A 15,462-nucleotide genomic window follows, 5' to 3' on the forward strand; every position below is an offset into this window, starting at 1 on the left:
GGGAGCAGAAAGGGTGGTACCAATCAGTGGAACAACTGAACAGGAAAGGAATCCCTGTTCCTCTTCCCAGAAGGGGAGCCCTTTTCAGCCTAGACAAAGTTGAGCCCAAGTGCTCTCCATCTGCCTCTGCGTTGCTTTCCTTGCCTGCTTCAAAGCAAGATATCAGCCTGTTGTGAGCACCCCTCTCTAGCTGGGGCTTCAAGCAAGTCTCGCCTGCCTGACACCAGGTCCTTGGCCCACAGGCAAGGAGGAGAGGGCTGTGCTGTGCCAAGCCGTGCCATGCCGTCTGCCTGTAGCTCAGTGACTCCTCCTGATGTTGTCTCTTCTGCCTGTGCTGCCTTTTAGAGAGGCTCATGCCTAGTCCAGTTCGTGCTCTGCTTTCTTTTTTATGGGAGTTTCTTCCTTTCGTTTTTTCCAGAGGGAGAAGACAACATGGATGAAGACATGGAAGATGACAGGCCAGTGAACTCGTTACCAAAACAAACCCAGCGCCAGCACCCAGAGCTCCTGAAAGCCGTCCCTTCAAACGCTGCTTCCCACCACCCGGCAGTGCTGCCTCAGCACCTCTCCATCCAGCAGAAACAAACTCCAGCCCACACACAGCCTCCCATCCAGACGCAAGCACTGGTCCAGTCACAGGCAATCGTCCCTGCACAGACTCACATCGTGGCGGCTTCAACCGTGCAATCGACTGTTATTGCCCACACCGCCACTACCCACGCTTCGGTCATTCAGACTGTCAACCACGTCATTCAGGGTCCACAGACCAAGCACATTGCTCACATTGCACCTTCCACCTCCAGCCCTGTGCAACTTACCACTGCTGCTCAGCCCATTGGCCACATCACTGTGCACCCAGCCACCATCAACCACATGGCCCACCTCGGCCAGCAGCTGCCCATCTACCCTCAGCCTGTGGCCGTCAGCCAGCCTGTGGTGAGCCATATCGCTCACACCATCTCACACCAGCAAGTGAATGGAACCACAAACCTTGGCCAGCAAGCGGTGATGGCCAAGCCTGCTGTAGGAACCCAAGTTGTCCATCACCCACAGTTAGTTGGGCAAACAGTCCTAAATCCAGTGACTATGGTAACCATGCCATCATTCCCAGTGAGCACACTGAAGCTGGCCTAGAGGGGATCGCCTGATGATGAGGTCTTTGGGAACCTTTCCTAAACTCCATACATTCCAACCACGTCTGACTCTGCGGGAGGGAAGTGCAGAAAATGCTGAGTGGCGGGAAGCCTGGCTGGGCTGTCCTCAGCCGCCCAGTAACCAAACTGCCTCTGGCAGCGAGAAATGGGGCCTCTCTGCACTTGAGTTTTGCTCATTAAAGCAAACTTCAAAGACAGTTATTCATGGTGATTTTTTTTTTCCTTTTATGTGTAATCAGTGAAATATGGCTATGATGTTCTTAAGACTTTAATTTTCCCCTTTTATGTGTTGCTTCTTTGTAGAATAAAAATTGCTGATCTCTTTATTGAGACATTGCGTAGAATGGGAAAAAATCATAGAAGTCTATATTTATATATATGTGTGTATGTGTGTGTATATATATGTATATACATATATATATATAAATATAACATTTGAAGAAGGCCTTTTGTAAGGTTGATTATTTTGCAGGATTATTAGACAAAATTCGTTTTTGGAGGAAGAAGACAGAGTGTCCTCTCTAAACAAGAAACTTCAAGACAGATGGTTTGGTGGACCAGGGTACATACACAGTGACAGGCAGAAAGAAAAAAAAAAAAAAGGTTAAACCATGTTAAAGGTATTTCCCGTTGATATATTACATTTCAAAAAACCATCTAAAATCACTGTGACTTGTTACAGCATTTTAAGGAAATTCTCTGTCCTGTCTAATAAAAGGAAAAAGAATACACAACTGGACTTTATTTGTTGCAGTTTTATAAATTACTTGATTTTTATAGCTATGTCAAAAGAAATTTTTTTTTTATTATTTTAATAGTTGACAGTGTTTTGTTTGGATGTTTTTTGCGGGGGTTGTTTTTTTGTTTTGGCTTGGTTTTGCTGATGCAATAATTGAGTTTGCAGATCTCTGTGCATGGCATTCTCCTTTCCAGGTTTCCCCCAGCCAGGCCCAAGCCCCCAGGTTTCTGGGGTTTGTTTTTGTTTCACAGAGGCAGATATTTTGTGCTGACAACTTGCAATGCATTTATCTAGCCTGATAGAGCAGAACCTGGGACAAGAAGACCAACAGTAATTAAGTAAATTTGCTGCATGGATTACTTTTCTTTGTTTGTTCCTGAACTGACTGTGTTTTGGTGTGGGAGTCAATGGATTAGAAAAGGGATAAATGTGCATGTGGTATATTCCAAAGTGCAAGCAATTTTGACATCTTTTTTCCTTTGTGGGGGAAAAAAACTCTCTAGTTTTGTGTTGGATGATGGTATGGTCCAAGAGATCAGCGTGTATGGCTTGTCACTTACAGACGGCAGTGAGATGTGCACCAAAGAACAGCCCCTCATCCAAAGTGACCCTCTTGTTCCATCCGTGCTGCTGCTGGTTAGGTCAGATTTTGCTGAAGTCAAGGGCAAACTCCCCTGGAGTCACGAGAGTAGGGATGTTTGGCTCTGCGGGTACTTGCTTGCTTAGGACGTGCTTCACTGCTGACTGAATGTTCTGGTCCTTGCACCATTTTGTTTGTAGTGCTGCTCTCTGTGATCTCTCTTCTGTCTTCCTCTCCTTTTGAATACAAATGCTCTGCAGTCCTTAATTCAGGCAAGTTTCCTGCTGTAGCCAGCGCATGTTTTCCATGAGGCAGGATGGAAGGATGGTCCCTGCTAGCACCTGGCCAGTGATGCCTATCTGGAGGAGGAGGTGAGGTGGGGCTGAGCAGTCACAGCGGTGCTGTGCTGGCTGGCTGCATCTACTTTGGGGTCGAGATCTTCCATGGGAAAACATGATCCAAACTGCCCAAAATGTCTGCTGACTCCAGCAGGACTTCTGCTTGGTTGTGGATTGCTGTGAACAGTGGCATTAAGTTTCATTAAGGAAACTTGCCACTTCTGTACCATTCATGCTATGATTGAAACTGTGCAGGAGGCAGGAGTAATTCCTGCAAACGGAGATCAAGGGTGATTGTGCCTTCTGAGCAGAAGTGGCTGAGAAACGTGTTAAATCTGTTTCTAAAGCCTTGGGTTGCTCTGTAGTTAAGGCTTCTTTTTTCTATTTTCTTGCCTCTTTGAGCCCAGGAAGCTCTTGCTGATGTTATTAGCACAGTTTCTACAGCAGGATGGACAAATCTTTAGGGATTCTCTATCCTTAAACCACATTTAAAGAGATTGTTTGTTCTCACTTCTAGTGCACCATGGGGTGGGAAGGGGGAGAATCACCAGGGCTTTGTTGTCTCCTTGTACATGCTGGTGCTTTCCCAAGGACGTTGTGTTTTATGTGCCAATGATTCAATGATCAGCATTAGAGATAAAGACAGTTGCTTCTTATCAGAAAGTCTTGAGAACTGAGTATTTGCAGGAGGGTCATCTCCCTTCTTGGGAGGAACCACGTGGCTTTGCCTTCTGTAGCTGCTTCAGGAGGGGGAGGAAGTGTGTTTCTGCCTTTCTTTACTGTTCCAACTCACAAAGTAACAAAATTGAGGCAGAGAGCCTCGTTGTCAGTCAAGAGTTGCTGAGCTTACTGAAGGAGAAAAAGCCCGGATTGGAAAGTAGGGTTTGGCACACAAGCGTTGGCCAAGAGCCCCTCTCCCCCCTCCCCCCCCCCGATGTCATTCCTTGTGTGTGTTGCAGTGGCGGGTCTTTGGGAATGGCCTGTGCGGGTTGGTCCTGCTCTTCTTAAGTGCAATTTTGCACAATGGCTTTTTTTCTTTGTTGAAAACTGCTCCCATCTTAACCCCATTGGCTTCTTACCCAGTATAGATGCTGGGGTAACTGGCAGTGACCCAGGCGTACAGACCCAGTCTGTGTTCTCCATGGTAAAAAGTGTAGGGGATGGAAAGAAGATTTCCCATTTTGTTCAATACAGGCAAATGAGCTTTCTTGTGGATTATTTAATGGCCTTTCCTGTATGGACAGGCAATGCTGCTGACCTCATCTTGAACTCCCTTATGGTTTAAAGGTAACGGTGTTGCTACCCTGTTCATGTACAAGTCCCATATCTCTGCCAGTTCTCCCTTCCCTTGGAGTTCTGCAGTGCTGTTATGTCCCATCTCCTTCATCGGTGTTAAATTACCCTTGAGGAATGGTTTGTCCCACTCAGCTAGCCCATAAACTGGTCCAGGCATCCAAGGTCTCATCTGCCTTCTCCACAGATTCCAGAAACGTTTCTTTGGGGTTTTTCTGTTTGTTTTTTTAAAGTAAGCAAACTTCTTTCTGTTCTGTGGCAAAAAGAGCAGAGCACAGCCCTTCTTTCCTCATGACTGTCATTCCTGATCAGAAACTTCAGATTTTCACTAATGCTCTTAGAAATCATGTTCAGTACTGTATAACAAGGGGCACTTTAGAAATGTCTCTCTTCCTCTGATATATGTGTTTTCCCTATGGAGAAAGCTATATATATATATATATATATGTACACTTTGGGATTCAGAAGATCGAATTTGTCCCAAAAAAATCAATAAATATAAAGTTTACAAGAAATCTCTTCTGTTGTTGAATAATATTAGTTATTGGTAACCATACCGCATTAACAAAAAACAGCAAATGGGTTTTCTATTTAGTAGTTTGGGAAGATTTTTCTCCCGTCAAACCCATGTCAGAGCCCATACGTTAGTGGAGATGCTTCCACTGAGGGTGAGCTCTGTGGCATTGTGCTTCCTGACCTCCCAGCCTGCATGTTCCCCTTGCTCAGGACACGCTACCAACAGCAAAAACATGCTCAAAAGCTTGATCTGGGCTTAAAACTTCATCCCATGCGGTCTCATGTGTTTGAAACAGTAAATGGGTGTCAGCAAACCCTTGGACAGGTATGGTTGCGTGGGAAGATGCACTCTTGCTTTCACTGCTTGCCCATGCTGGGAGCTTGACCACACTGGGAGTTTTGCTCCTCTGAACTGTGTGGTAGAGCCAGATTGGCAGCTGAGGAGGAGCAGGCAGGCGAGCATCTCCACTGCCTTTTCTCAGGCCGCTTTCTGCTCTTGCCTGCCAAGTAAGTGCAGACATGGAGGAATAAACCCAAACTGCTACTACAAAATTATCCTGAAAAGGAGATCTTAACAGCTGACACTTGAGATATGGGGATGTATTCCTGACCTCATCAGTAAACATTAGCCAGAACCCTTTAGTTTAGCTTAGGAAGGGAAGCGACCTGGCCGAAGTTGCTTGGATGGGCTCCGAGAGGATCAGGCTTCCCTGCACAGTGCAATGTTGGTGTGTGTGGCTGATGACGTCTGTGTGTGCTTAGCTTGCCTACAGTGGGAGTTGGACACGAGGGGAGAGTGAGACTGCTGGGTCTGGTGATGGCACCAGCGTTGGTCCCACTCTGACTGGCGTTTGCAGTGATCCTGGCTGGAGCCACTGCTGGCTTTCGCTCATCCTCTCTTTGCTCATGGTTTCTAAAACTGGTCAAAGCAAAACAAATGGAGATGTTGAGGGAGAGGGAAGAGTTTAAAAAAGACAGACAAATTACCAAAAGGAATTATATCTTTTTTTGCCTCCTATCAAGTGGCCAAGCAGTCAGAATTTTTGAACTCCCAATGCACAAGGTGTATTTTAAAGCCCTGCTTAGGGTTATGCTCCCATCCTAGTCCAGGGTGAGGGATTGTCATGGCTGCTGAAACCTTGGTGTTATTCAGAGTATCACCAGACTCAGCCCTGCCATGGCTGCTGGGGACTCTGTGACAAGTGTTCCCACGCCTGGTACTGGCCAGGCTCTTGAGCAGCTTCCCCTGGGCCTCCTGCTTGACTGTGCCGATGGCAGCTGCATCATCAAGTCTAGACTCACACCTTTCTTGGGCAAAACCCAAGCTGACCTTCGGAAAGGCTGAGAATAGACTTGAAAATGCCAGCTGCTGGTGCTGCCGAGCAGGACACAGGGTGTGCATCACCTGCGGCCCAGCTCCCAAAGCTGAGAATGTCACGTGCACTGCATCATTCTTTTTATTTGAGGCTAAGCCAGACCATTGCCTCCAGACTTCCCTTCGAACAAGGCTGTTTTTCTGCTGGTATTTGATGTGCAGAGCAAGAGGGGTGGGCATGTAGCAGCTGCCAACGCATAGGGCAGTGCTGCTTCACCCAGCCCCGGCATTAGACAGTCTCGGTGGCTTTGAGAGCCAGTTTTTGACCAAAACCATTTAATGTGATGTTTTCTTCTGTGAAGATGAGCTGCAGAGAAGGAATCGCATGCTTTGTTTGTGATTGGCATTTGGGAGTGCTGCACCCTGAAGCGAGTTGAGCAGTGAGGGATTTGTCTGGGAAGGGGACGCTAACTGAGGAGGAGCAGGGGCTGTGCTTCCCTGGCTCGTGAGATGGGCGAGCAGCCCACTTTGCTCGTACCTGGGCTGTTCAGGTCCCTGCAAACCAGCAGAAGCAGAGGGGAGCAGGATGGCGGCCAGGGGCCAGCCAACAACCCACCCCTTACACCTGGGGAAACAAGGCTGAAGCTGAACTGCTGCCTTGGGCCTTCTTCTCTGCACTGGGGTATGTCTGTGTGTCTGTCTATGCTGGATTTGGATACTGGGTGTCGAAGGCAAGGAGGGCTCAGCTGGGCAGCCCTGGCAGGGTCAGGGTTGATTTTATTAGACAGAGGTGATGTCCCTTCTGCAAAGACCTTCACTCTTTTAAAACCATACGCAATTTAGCTGCATGGGAAATGCACCACCAACTAATTGGCATTCAGCGTTACTGCTGTGCAGGGCCAACGACTGCTGCCTGCTGGTGCTGGACTACTTGTCTCTCTTTTTTTTTTTTTCTTTTAATTAGAAGTGGCCTTCTATAACAAAAGAATAAAAGAAACAAACAAAAAAAAAACTTAAATGCCTTTGAGTGGTTTAGGTGGAGTTGAGCCTGTTGGTGCTTGTGTATGTATTGGTGTGATTGTTCCTCTGCACGCCTGTTGGTGTAAGTATAGGCATTCGATGCAAGACTTTATTGTGTCTCCAGTTTTTGTACCTAGCCTGTGTCTGTTTTGGACTGGTTTGCATCCTGAGTGAATTCTTTGCATTTAATCAAACAAAAAAGGTGTGAAACTTGTTGCAGATTGGGTGGGGATGAGGAGTGTTTGGGGACCTCTTGGTGCACCTGAAGCAGACGTCATTTACCCAGTGTGATGATGCAGTCGGTGCTTGTTTGGCCCCTTTGCTTTCTGTGTCGTGTGTGGCAGCGGCCTCGCAAAGGGGAGTGCTCTCGGCCAGAGGAGTTGGCCGGTCTCTGCGTGCCGGAGCCACACGCTGGCTCAGCACCGTTGAGCTTTTGGCATGTGCTTAGGCTGCATTAGACATGTGGCTGCGCTGGGCTGGGAGCTGCCTGCCTTAGCACTCCTGGAGATGGCACGGAGGTGGGCAGCTGCTGAGCACCTCACAGGGAAGACAACTCTTAGGCTTTGCAGCAGGTTTTTTCCTCTCGAATGAGCAATTGTTCATTTCAATCTTATTTAATTCTAAAAGATATTTGAATGAAGAAAGGAAAACTCCCATACTTATGGCCTGTTTCCCATCCCTTATTATCATTTTGAATGGATTAAAATGGATCATAACACTTTTTAGATAATTTTCTTCTGTTGTTAAGAATTGTTTTCAACTGTTGTTAAGAATTGATGTTTAGGGTTAAGAAAAATGGATGGTGAGTGGTGTCAGTCACAGCATCTTCCTGTTATATAGAGCTTAAAAATAATAATGCAAACAGCATATGGGTACAGGCACAGCATGGGATGGGCACAGCCTTGGCAAATATTGCATTTGACTGGTTCCATGTGGTGCGGCCAGGCTGGTGCTGCTTCCCTTTCGGAGCTGCCGCCCCCTGCAGTGAACACAAAGGCCGTGCTCTCGTTTGTCTCTGCTGCCCTGCATCAGGACCTGGTATCCTTCCCAAACTGTCCTCCACCAGGAGCTGGTATCCTTCCCAACCCTCGGATGCTGTTTGGCTCCCTGGGAGGGATGGCACGGCTGCAGATGAGGCCCTGACCTGCACCCTTTCTTTGTGCTGTGGAAGACTGATTGGAGTGTGAAGGAGCCCTGGTTGCAGGACACGGAGCCCTCCACGGCTCGCTGGGGATGGAGGCTCGCCTGTGTCACTGCTTCCAGGGAGATACCCCAGGCTCTCATCCCATCTCTGTACTGGGCTGGAAGCCCTTGCTAATCCTCACAGGGCTGTGCGCCTTCAGATGAGAAATCCTGGTACGAATGCCTTATGGATTTGCCTTAAGAGTCTGATCCAAAAGCATGTTTCTTCACAGAGTGAGAGGTATTAATTGAATCCACGCAATTTATTTGCATCTGGTCATGCACCAGCCCAGGCATCGCTGGGTGAGGCACTTTGGTGGGAGCGGGGTCCCCCACCTCCATCACTGCCTGTAACCACCCTCCCAGCTAAAAGCATTCACCGTTATCCTTGCTGCTCTCTTTGCATTAGGAATGTTTCACCACAGATGCTGATTTTACGCGCAGTGTTGCTGCCTGCGCTGGTCACTGAGTCAGAGCCCAGAGTCCCTCGTGCCTCCCGTACATGTCACAGGACACCCACGCACCCACACTGGGCAAACGTCGTCTTTGTTTACCATGAGGACGTGTCACTGTGTTACCAATTATTGAAATACTAAATATTAAGAAAACCTAGACTGTAAAGATTTTTATCTGTTTGGATACATCTGCTATGTGAAAAAAACCAACTAATTTTGTACATATTGTATTTTTACTATTCAGCTGTACTATTCTGGCTCTTCATGCTCCAGAATTTAGGTATCCAACATGAATAATATCCATGTAATACACACTTACTTGCCTGAAATGAATATAAAACTGAAATAAACATGCACTGAAATCTGAAACAGGATTCTGCATTTTCCTCCCTGTGCTTTGCATGCTGATATTCCACTTCTAATTGTAATTTTCCAGGTGTAAGAGCAATGCCTTCTCTCCACACGTGGACACGGCTGCCCCTCCAGCTGCGTGTTGCTCAGCTGCAGGTCTGGATCTCTCCCAGACCAAGCCCGGAGCTCCTCCCACTTGTGTCTAGATCAGCCAATGCCACGCTGGGGGAAAAGCAAACACTCTTTCCAGCCTCCAGAATTTGTGAAAACTTGGAAAAATGGAGCTCTGTAACCAGCCCTGCTCTCCACTCGGCCAAGACTGGGGCTGAGCCCATCCCAGCCCCAGCCGTGCTCCAGCTGCAGGCACTGTGAGGTGGCCAGGGGCTCTTCTGCACAGCGCGGTGCTGGGCACCACAGGACATGGCTGCACTGTCCCAGTCACTTCAGCAGCTGGAAACACCGCTGGGCACCTGTCCTGCAGTAGGACTGCTCAGGAGAGGAGCTTTCGGGGGGCCCCACCTGGGCAACCAGGAGCTGGAAGCAGAGCCTGGTGAACCCTTCTCCGCCTGACTCAGGTTTCAATGCTCTCTCCCACAGATGACAGAGCTGGAGACTTGGATTTTCCTAGTGTCCCTGCCTCCATGTCCCTACCTCCCATGGGTGGATAAGGAGCCTGGTAAGCAGAGCATGGGTGAGCTGGGCTGTTGTGGCAGCTTTGGCAGGAGCAATGAGGGAAGTCTGTTTGGACCGGGGCGGTGGGGGTTTGGAAAATCTCTGCAAAACCTGCCAGGAGTAGCCCTTTCAGGGGTTAAGAGGGCAAGTTCTGAAAAAGGGAGCACCCCTGCTATGGAACTGCAGCTGCTGGGAGATTTTTAAGTGGTTTGAAGGTGAGACTGGGAGCGATGGAGGAGAATTTCTCCCAGATGCCCAACAGCTCCGCTAGATTTAGCGCAGGTTGCAGCACAATCAAGCCTAAGACTGCAGGATGAAACTTTATTTTTGAACACTTGTTATACGCCTGCATCTGCTCTCTGTCCTTCCCAGAGCTGAACTGGCTCCAGGCTGGGGCTGCTAGGCATGCACTGCCTGTACTTCAGATTTATGCTTAGAGGCACCTCAGAGACATCGGCAGTTCAGATGGTGATGACCTACTTAAAAAACCACCACTTGGTACAACAGTCAATGCATGCTCATCGTAGAAATGTTAATTACATATCACACTGTTTTCCCAGACAGCCCTGGTTTTGGGACTCCTTGTTCTGTCTCTGAAATTACCTTGAGGGGAGGGAAATTGCTTCCGAAGAGCTCCACACAGTGCCTTGACGATAAGCATTTATTCATCTGTTACATTTAAACATAAATAATTGAGCAATAAAGAGAACAGTCTGCTCCCAACAAAAATAAATCAGTACACAATATTCATAAAATACAATGAGACAGAACATGGTAACAAGTACAGTGAAGGTTGCAGAGAGTTGTATAGAACATTCCCAAAATAGTGCATTTTTAGTTTTTTACATCACTTCCTCGGGCTCTGTGAATTGAAGGAGTTTTGTTCCCGTCGTTTTTAAAAGCCCTATTCCACTCTTCCAGTGAACGGGCAGACATGAACTGAGTATGTTGAGACCTTTCAGCAGCCATGCACTGGCTTACAGAGCAGCCTGACACATAGCTCGAAGCACTGCTGCCTTCAGGACCCCTCCTTGGCTCCTGAGCAATGGAGCTGATCCTCCCCGGTTCCCCTTGTGCCTCCCACAGCTGGTATGGCAGCATATGATGTGCAGAAAGGGGCTTTCCTTCCAAGCCACCTCCTCCACAGTGCCTTTCTCAGCACTGAGTGGGCTCATCTGTTCCCACTTCTGTTTCGTGACCGTGAGCCTGATGAGCCCAGGAAACGACAGCCTCGTCCCTGAAGGCATCTGGCTGCACCTGTGATGGGAGGACATTTGGTTTGGGTTTCTCTTTACCCTCCCCTCAAATTTTGAGAGACTAATTCAAGGGAGGGCTTAGCTGTTGAGCTGAGAAGTATTTTATGTGCATTTTTTTCCTTTCTCAGACTATTATTTACCATTTCAGTTTACTGCAATCATAAAGATTGAAGCACAGATGGTCTTTCTAGAACCAATTCTACCTTTTCTTGTATAAGCGATGCTGAAGCTCATGAGGACCCAGGGCAACACTTGCCTCATGCAAAAAGCAGGAGCACCTACTGCTTGGGTAATAACAACACCAGAGTTCTAAAGCAAACAGCTTCCATTGGCATTTTAATCTTCAAACAGAACAATTTTATTCCCTACACCCTTTTCTTGCTAAAATATGATTTTAAAAGCTCATGTGGGCTGTTCTAATGCACGTAAACTTCTCTGAGCACCCTGAGCCAGTTGAACACATCCTTATTCCCTGCAAGATGTTGAATTAAATGACCTTAAAGGTCCCTTCCAACCCAAATGATTCTGTGATTCAATCAAAAGCATGAGTTATTTTATCTATGAGGTTCAGTGGACCAAGGGCTCTCTGCTCCGAAAGATAAAAAACACCCTCAAAAAGCAGAAACACAAAAATTCGAAGTTGTCATCCTAATGGTAAAGGCTGGAATACTTGAAGTGCTTAATCTTAAGTCCCTAGGTTTTCCTAGAACACAGATCAGGAGTATCCATGAAATCTGCGGCAACCCCCGTTAGCACAACCCTGCTCCCTCCCTCTCGCTGACAGAGAGATACACGTTTGCCTAGGAACATCACACACCCTGGGAAGGCAGGTGATCATTTTATATGACTTGGTGAAGCACGAGGACAGCAGCAGCCCCACCTGAAGCTCTGGGGCAGGACCCCAGCTGACTGCCAGTCACCCCTGCTCTCTAGGCAGGATGAGGCAGAACATCTGCTGGTGCTGCAAGCATGCGGCTAAGTAGGAAAAGAAGCAGTAGAGAACTTTCACGGGGCATGGATGGCTCTACAAACCAGCACAGCACTGCAGCAGCATGGGTCAGATCCCATGCAAGAATTCCAGCTGGTTCATCTGGCAAGTGCCGATGTCTGCTCAAGCAGACAAGTGCCTGGTTTGTGGCTGCAGGATCCCAAGGAGACTCCTCCTGGAAAGCTCTGCAGAGTGGGAGGACGAGGCTGGTAGAGCACAGTGAGTAATCTGGCAGAGGCGAGGCCCTGCTCTGTGATGTAGGATCTGTAGGATCTGAACTTCATGGCACCCTGCAGAGCGTGTGGGAGCGGCCACCATGAGCAAGGAACCTGTTTGTGTGCTAAACTTGGGTGAACCTGAATTACACTAGGCAGATCTTGTCAGCTGGGAATAGCTGCAGCACAAGTTGGCAAAGTGAAATGAAGGTGTCTGCGGAAGGTGTAGGCCGTGAAGACTCAGCAGCATAAGCTCATCAACAAGGGCTGAACTGATGGTTTTAGCTGATGCTGCCAGATCTTCACTGCTCATACTAACCATGTTATTTTGTTTAAGGCCATTCTGCCAGCTGGTAACCATATTTCTTTCAATTGCTGCTAATACAGATACAAATGTTTTAGCAACAGGAGCTCATACGTATTCTCTTCCATGTTCAAGGCAGACACAGAGGCCACGAATGTGCTCCTCCAAGGACCCAATTCAGCGCTTGCAACACTTGAGTGAGTGCTGGATCCGGCCTTGGCTCCATGGAAGGTTCTGGCAGAGCACACAACATGCATCCAGGCTTTAAAGGTGCAGTAAGTCAAAATATAAATGTTCTAGTATGTCAAATCCCCCCCTTTTGATATCTCAAATATGTAGATAGTCTTCTAGAGAGGGAAATAAAGAGAATGCAAAAAGATTTTGTCTAGAAATACAAAGTGAGTGTAACAAGGACTATGAAACGCAAACCTGATCTGGAGAAGGAAAAGTTATTTAAAAGTCTGTTACAAATCTCTCCGATATTTATTACATTACACGGAAGATGCAATTAAAACACTGTTTTGAAGTTACAGTGCAAGAAATGCTCCATCCAGTAGCTCACAGCAAGGCCCACAGTGCCAGTCTGGTCATTATCACTTATTTTCAATCAGTGTCTGCACTTTGTAGACAAGGTCTCTTGCTATCCTCAGAATTTCTTCAGCATTATGATGCTCTGCCATTTCTAAAAGACACAAACAAACATTCTTAACTGTCAGTGGCAGGAACTTTTCTGCCCTAGCACTGATGTTAACGGAGCGTTAGCATTAATTAATTAGTGTAACATTAGCAGCAATCTAAAAGCATCGCAGGTTTGTAGAACTAAAGACAGAATAAATGGATAAATCCCTTAGTGCTGCAGGTCCTGGCACCAAGATCTAATCACCACCAGAAGTAGTGTCAGTCCTGCAATCCCAGACCAGGAATGTGAAGTCCGTACGCACACACGCATGTGAACAGCCCTCCGGAGATCTCTAAAACATAAAGCTCAACTCAGCCTGATCACAAGATGCCTCTCCAGCAGGGATTATTGCTGGAATGTCTGGGAAGCAAGTGGTAAATACAGTTAAGAGGGGCTTCACGTACACAGAGCAATGCTCTTAGTTCCACACACAGGCATCTGCGCTCTGCAGCATCAGGTATGCTAAGGAAGCAGCTCTCAACAGACCCGAATCCTCAGTTCCACAACAAACATTTCATTCAGCGTAAGCAAACGCTCAGGCTTTTGGGGTCTTTTTCTTGCATGGTGGTGTTTTTTTTTGTTTTGGTGGGCTTTTTTTTTTTTTTTGAGGGAAGCCTTAATGTACAGCTTTCGAATAAGCATGGCTGAGGCAAAAACAAAGCCAAAGTTGAGGCTTCTTCAATAGATGGCTGAAAGCCACAGCATTGATGATTTGGTTAATTACTGTGATTACACAAAACTGTTTCCAAACTTCTTACAATACTCTAGCAGGGAGCACTTGTTTAGGACTAACTTGCATTCTGCAGACAGGATGAGACCTAGCTGGCTTTGGCAGAATGCTTTTTGCTGTGGTAGTACATGTTTAGCATCTGTGGGCCACTACGGGAAGCAATGAACCATGGAAGTAGTTTGGGATGTTGTGATGAACAGCTGCTTATGTTTCAGCCTCAGCAGGGTCAGGCCCTATAAGCAGAGATGACTCTGGCCACCTTAAAACCTGCAAGAGACTTGCACAAGAAAATAAGCAACATTTCTGCACCTCCCATTAAACCAAGGGTAAAGAGTCACAGTGGCAGAGCTTTTTAATTTCTGAAGCTTGCTTTGGGGTAGAAATTACCACTGACACTGAAAAAGCTACCGTGTTTTTGCAGTCCACTTAGCTCTTAAATCCCTGTTTGCATGTGCCAAGTCAGATCTTCAGGAAGAAGGTGAAAATCTGAGCTCCTCAGTTACATGAAGGGGTAAGAGACTGAGAGCTTCACATGACCTGGGGTTTGTCATGACAGCAAGAACACCACCACGACCACAGACCGTCTAAGTAAGGGAGAAGGAGAAAACTCTCATTACTTGCTTTTTATCACAGTGGCTCTGTTAAAGAAGTCTCTTACCATTAAAAAACTTGATGATATCGGTGAAGTCCATGTTGTTATCACGGATAATCTCTCGATAAACTTCCACAAGTGCTAAGGCAATGAAAAGGACAAAATGTTCTGAAGAGATGTGCTTTGCTGCCCAAATAACTTCCCACATTGTAAATACATCCTCGTACAACAATTCTGAATGGGAATAAACATTACAAGAGCATCTGAGTATTCAAATTGACCATTTGCCCCTCTCTAACTAACGTCTTACAGGCCTTATATAGACAGGGCCTCTCCTCCAACCAACTCCTATCGCTTATTTGTGCGTGTATGGTGACAGAATTGGGTTTAAAGACAAACTAAGAGAGAATGTAGGTGTAGTGGTGCAGACTCAGTCCCAGGAGGATGCCTAACCAGCTGTAACCATGGGACAGCAGCACTGGTAGGCCCATTTGTGCTAGGTGGGGTTATGCGAGAGACTGCAAATCTGAGTGCACATCCAGGACCTCCTCCTTGGCTTTGCAGTGAACTTATCAGAGCAAAAGTGCTGCTATTTTTAATTGGCAACAATTAATTGTATAGCAGATGTGTAAGCTAGGTCTACACATCCTGCAATTCAGATACCCATGGAAGCTTTGTCTTCTTTGACATAATTCCAGTGAGACATAATTCCATCTGAGAGATGTGTTAGCTTTCCTAGCCACAAACTCCTGTAAGCCTAGCTGCTACTTGCCATTCAGTTAGACCGAAACACAGAGCTTTGCAGAACTAAGCAAACATTACAGACATACAACATTATTACCTCTTTTGAAGTCAAGCAGGAACCAGCGATAGCAGAAGTAAAAGTGAGTGTAATCTCCATTCTGGTGCATCAATTCAAAAAGCTCCGAGTCTAGAATCTAAAATACAAAAAAAAGATCAGCTGCCAGTATCTGGTCTGAAAGTAGCCACGATCACAGGTGTTGGAAGCTGGTTTGGAGTCCCACGCTGCAATTTATCACCAGCCCCGTGGTCAGTCACCAGGTACATCCTCACAATAAGTGT

The 15,462-nt window shown here is 46.9% G+C and overlaps 2 protein-coding genes across 8 annotated transcripts in view; one reads left to right on the top strand and one right to left on the bottom strand.

Annotated features, from left to right (window-relative positions):
- Nucleotides 1–8,941, top strand: part of MNT (MAX network transcriptional repressor) — a 45,184-nt gene extending 36,243 nt beyond the window's left edge. Inside the window, exon 6 of the mRNA XM_054084865.1 lies at nucleotides 419–8,941. Within this exon, the coding sequence (XP_053940840.1) occupies nucleotides 419–1,134 (716 nt within the window). The 3' untranslated portion in view covers nucleotides 1,135–8,941. The remainder of the gene's footprint in view (nucleotides 1–418) is intronic.
- A 1,292-nt stretch (nucleotides 8,942–10,233) lies between these two features.
- SGSM2 (small G protein signaling modulator 2) overlaps nucleotides 10,234–15,462 on the bottom strand; it is a 62,458-nt gene continuing 57,229 nt past the window's right edge. For 4 of the 7 annotated variants that reach the window (XM_054085019.1, XM_054085018.1, XM_054085017.1 and 1 more), the window contains 3 exons: nucleotides 15,221–15,317; nucleotides 14,446–14,613; nucleotides 10,234–13,060 (listed from right to left, as the gene is read on the bottom strand). In XM_054085019.1, coding sequence (XP_053940994.1) covers nucleotides 12,972–13,060; nucleotides 14,446–14,613; nucleotides 15,221–15,317 — 354 coding nt within the window. In that variant the 3' untranslated portion in view covers nucleotides 10,234–12,971. The remainder of the gene's footprint in view (nucleotides 13,061–14,445; nucleotides 14,614–15,220; nucleotides 15,318–15,462) is intronic. The other 3 variants (XM_054085021.1, XM_054085022.1, XM_054085020.1) reach the window with 2 other exon arrangements.

Source organism: Cuculus canorus, chromosome 20, assembly GCF_017976375.1.
Source record: "Cuculus canorus isolate bCucCan1 chromosome 20, bCucCan1.pri, whole genome shotgun sequence".
NCBI classification, from domain to species: Eukaryota; Metazoa; Chordata; class Aves; order Cuculiformes; family Cuculidae; genus Cuculus; species Cuculus canorus.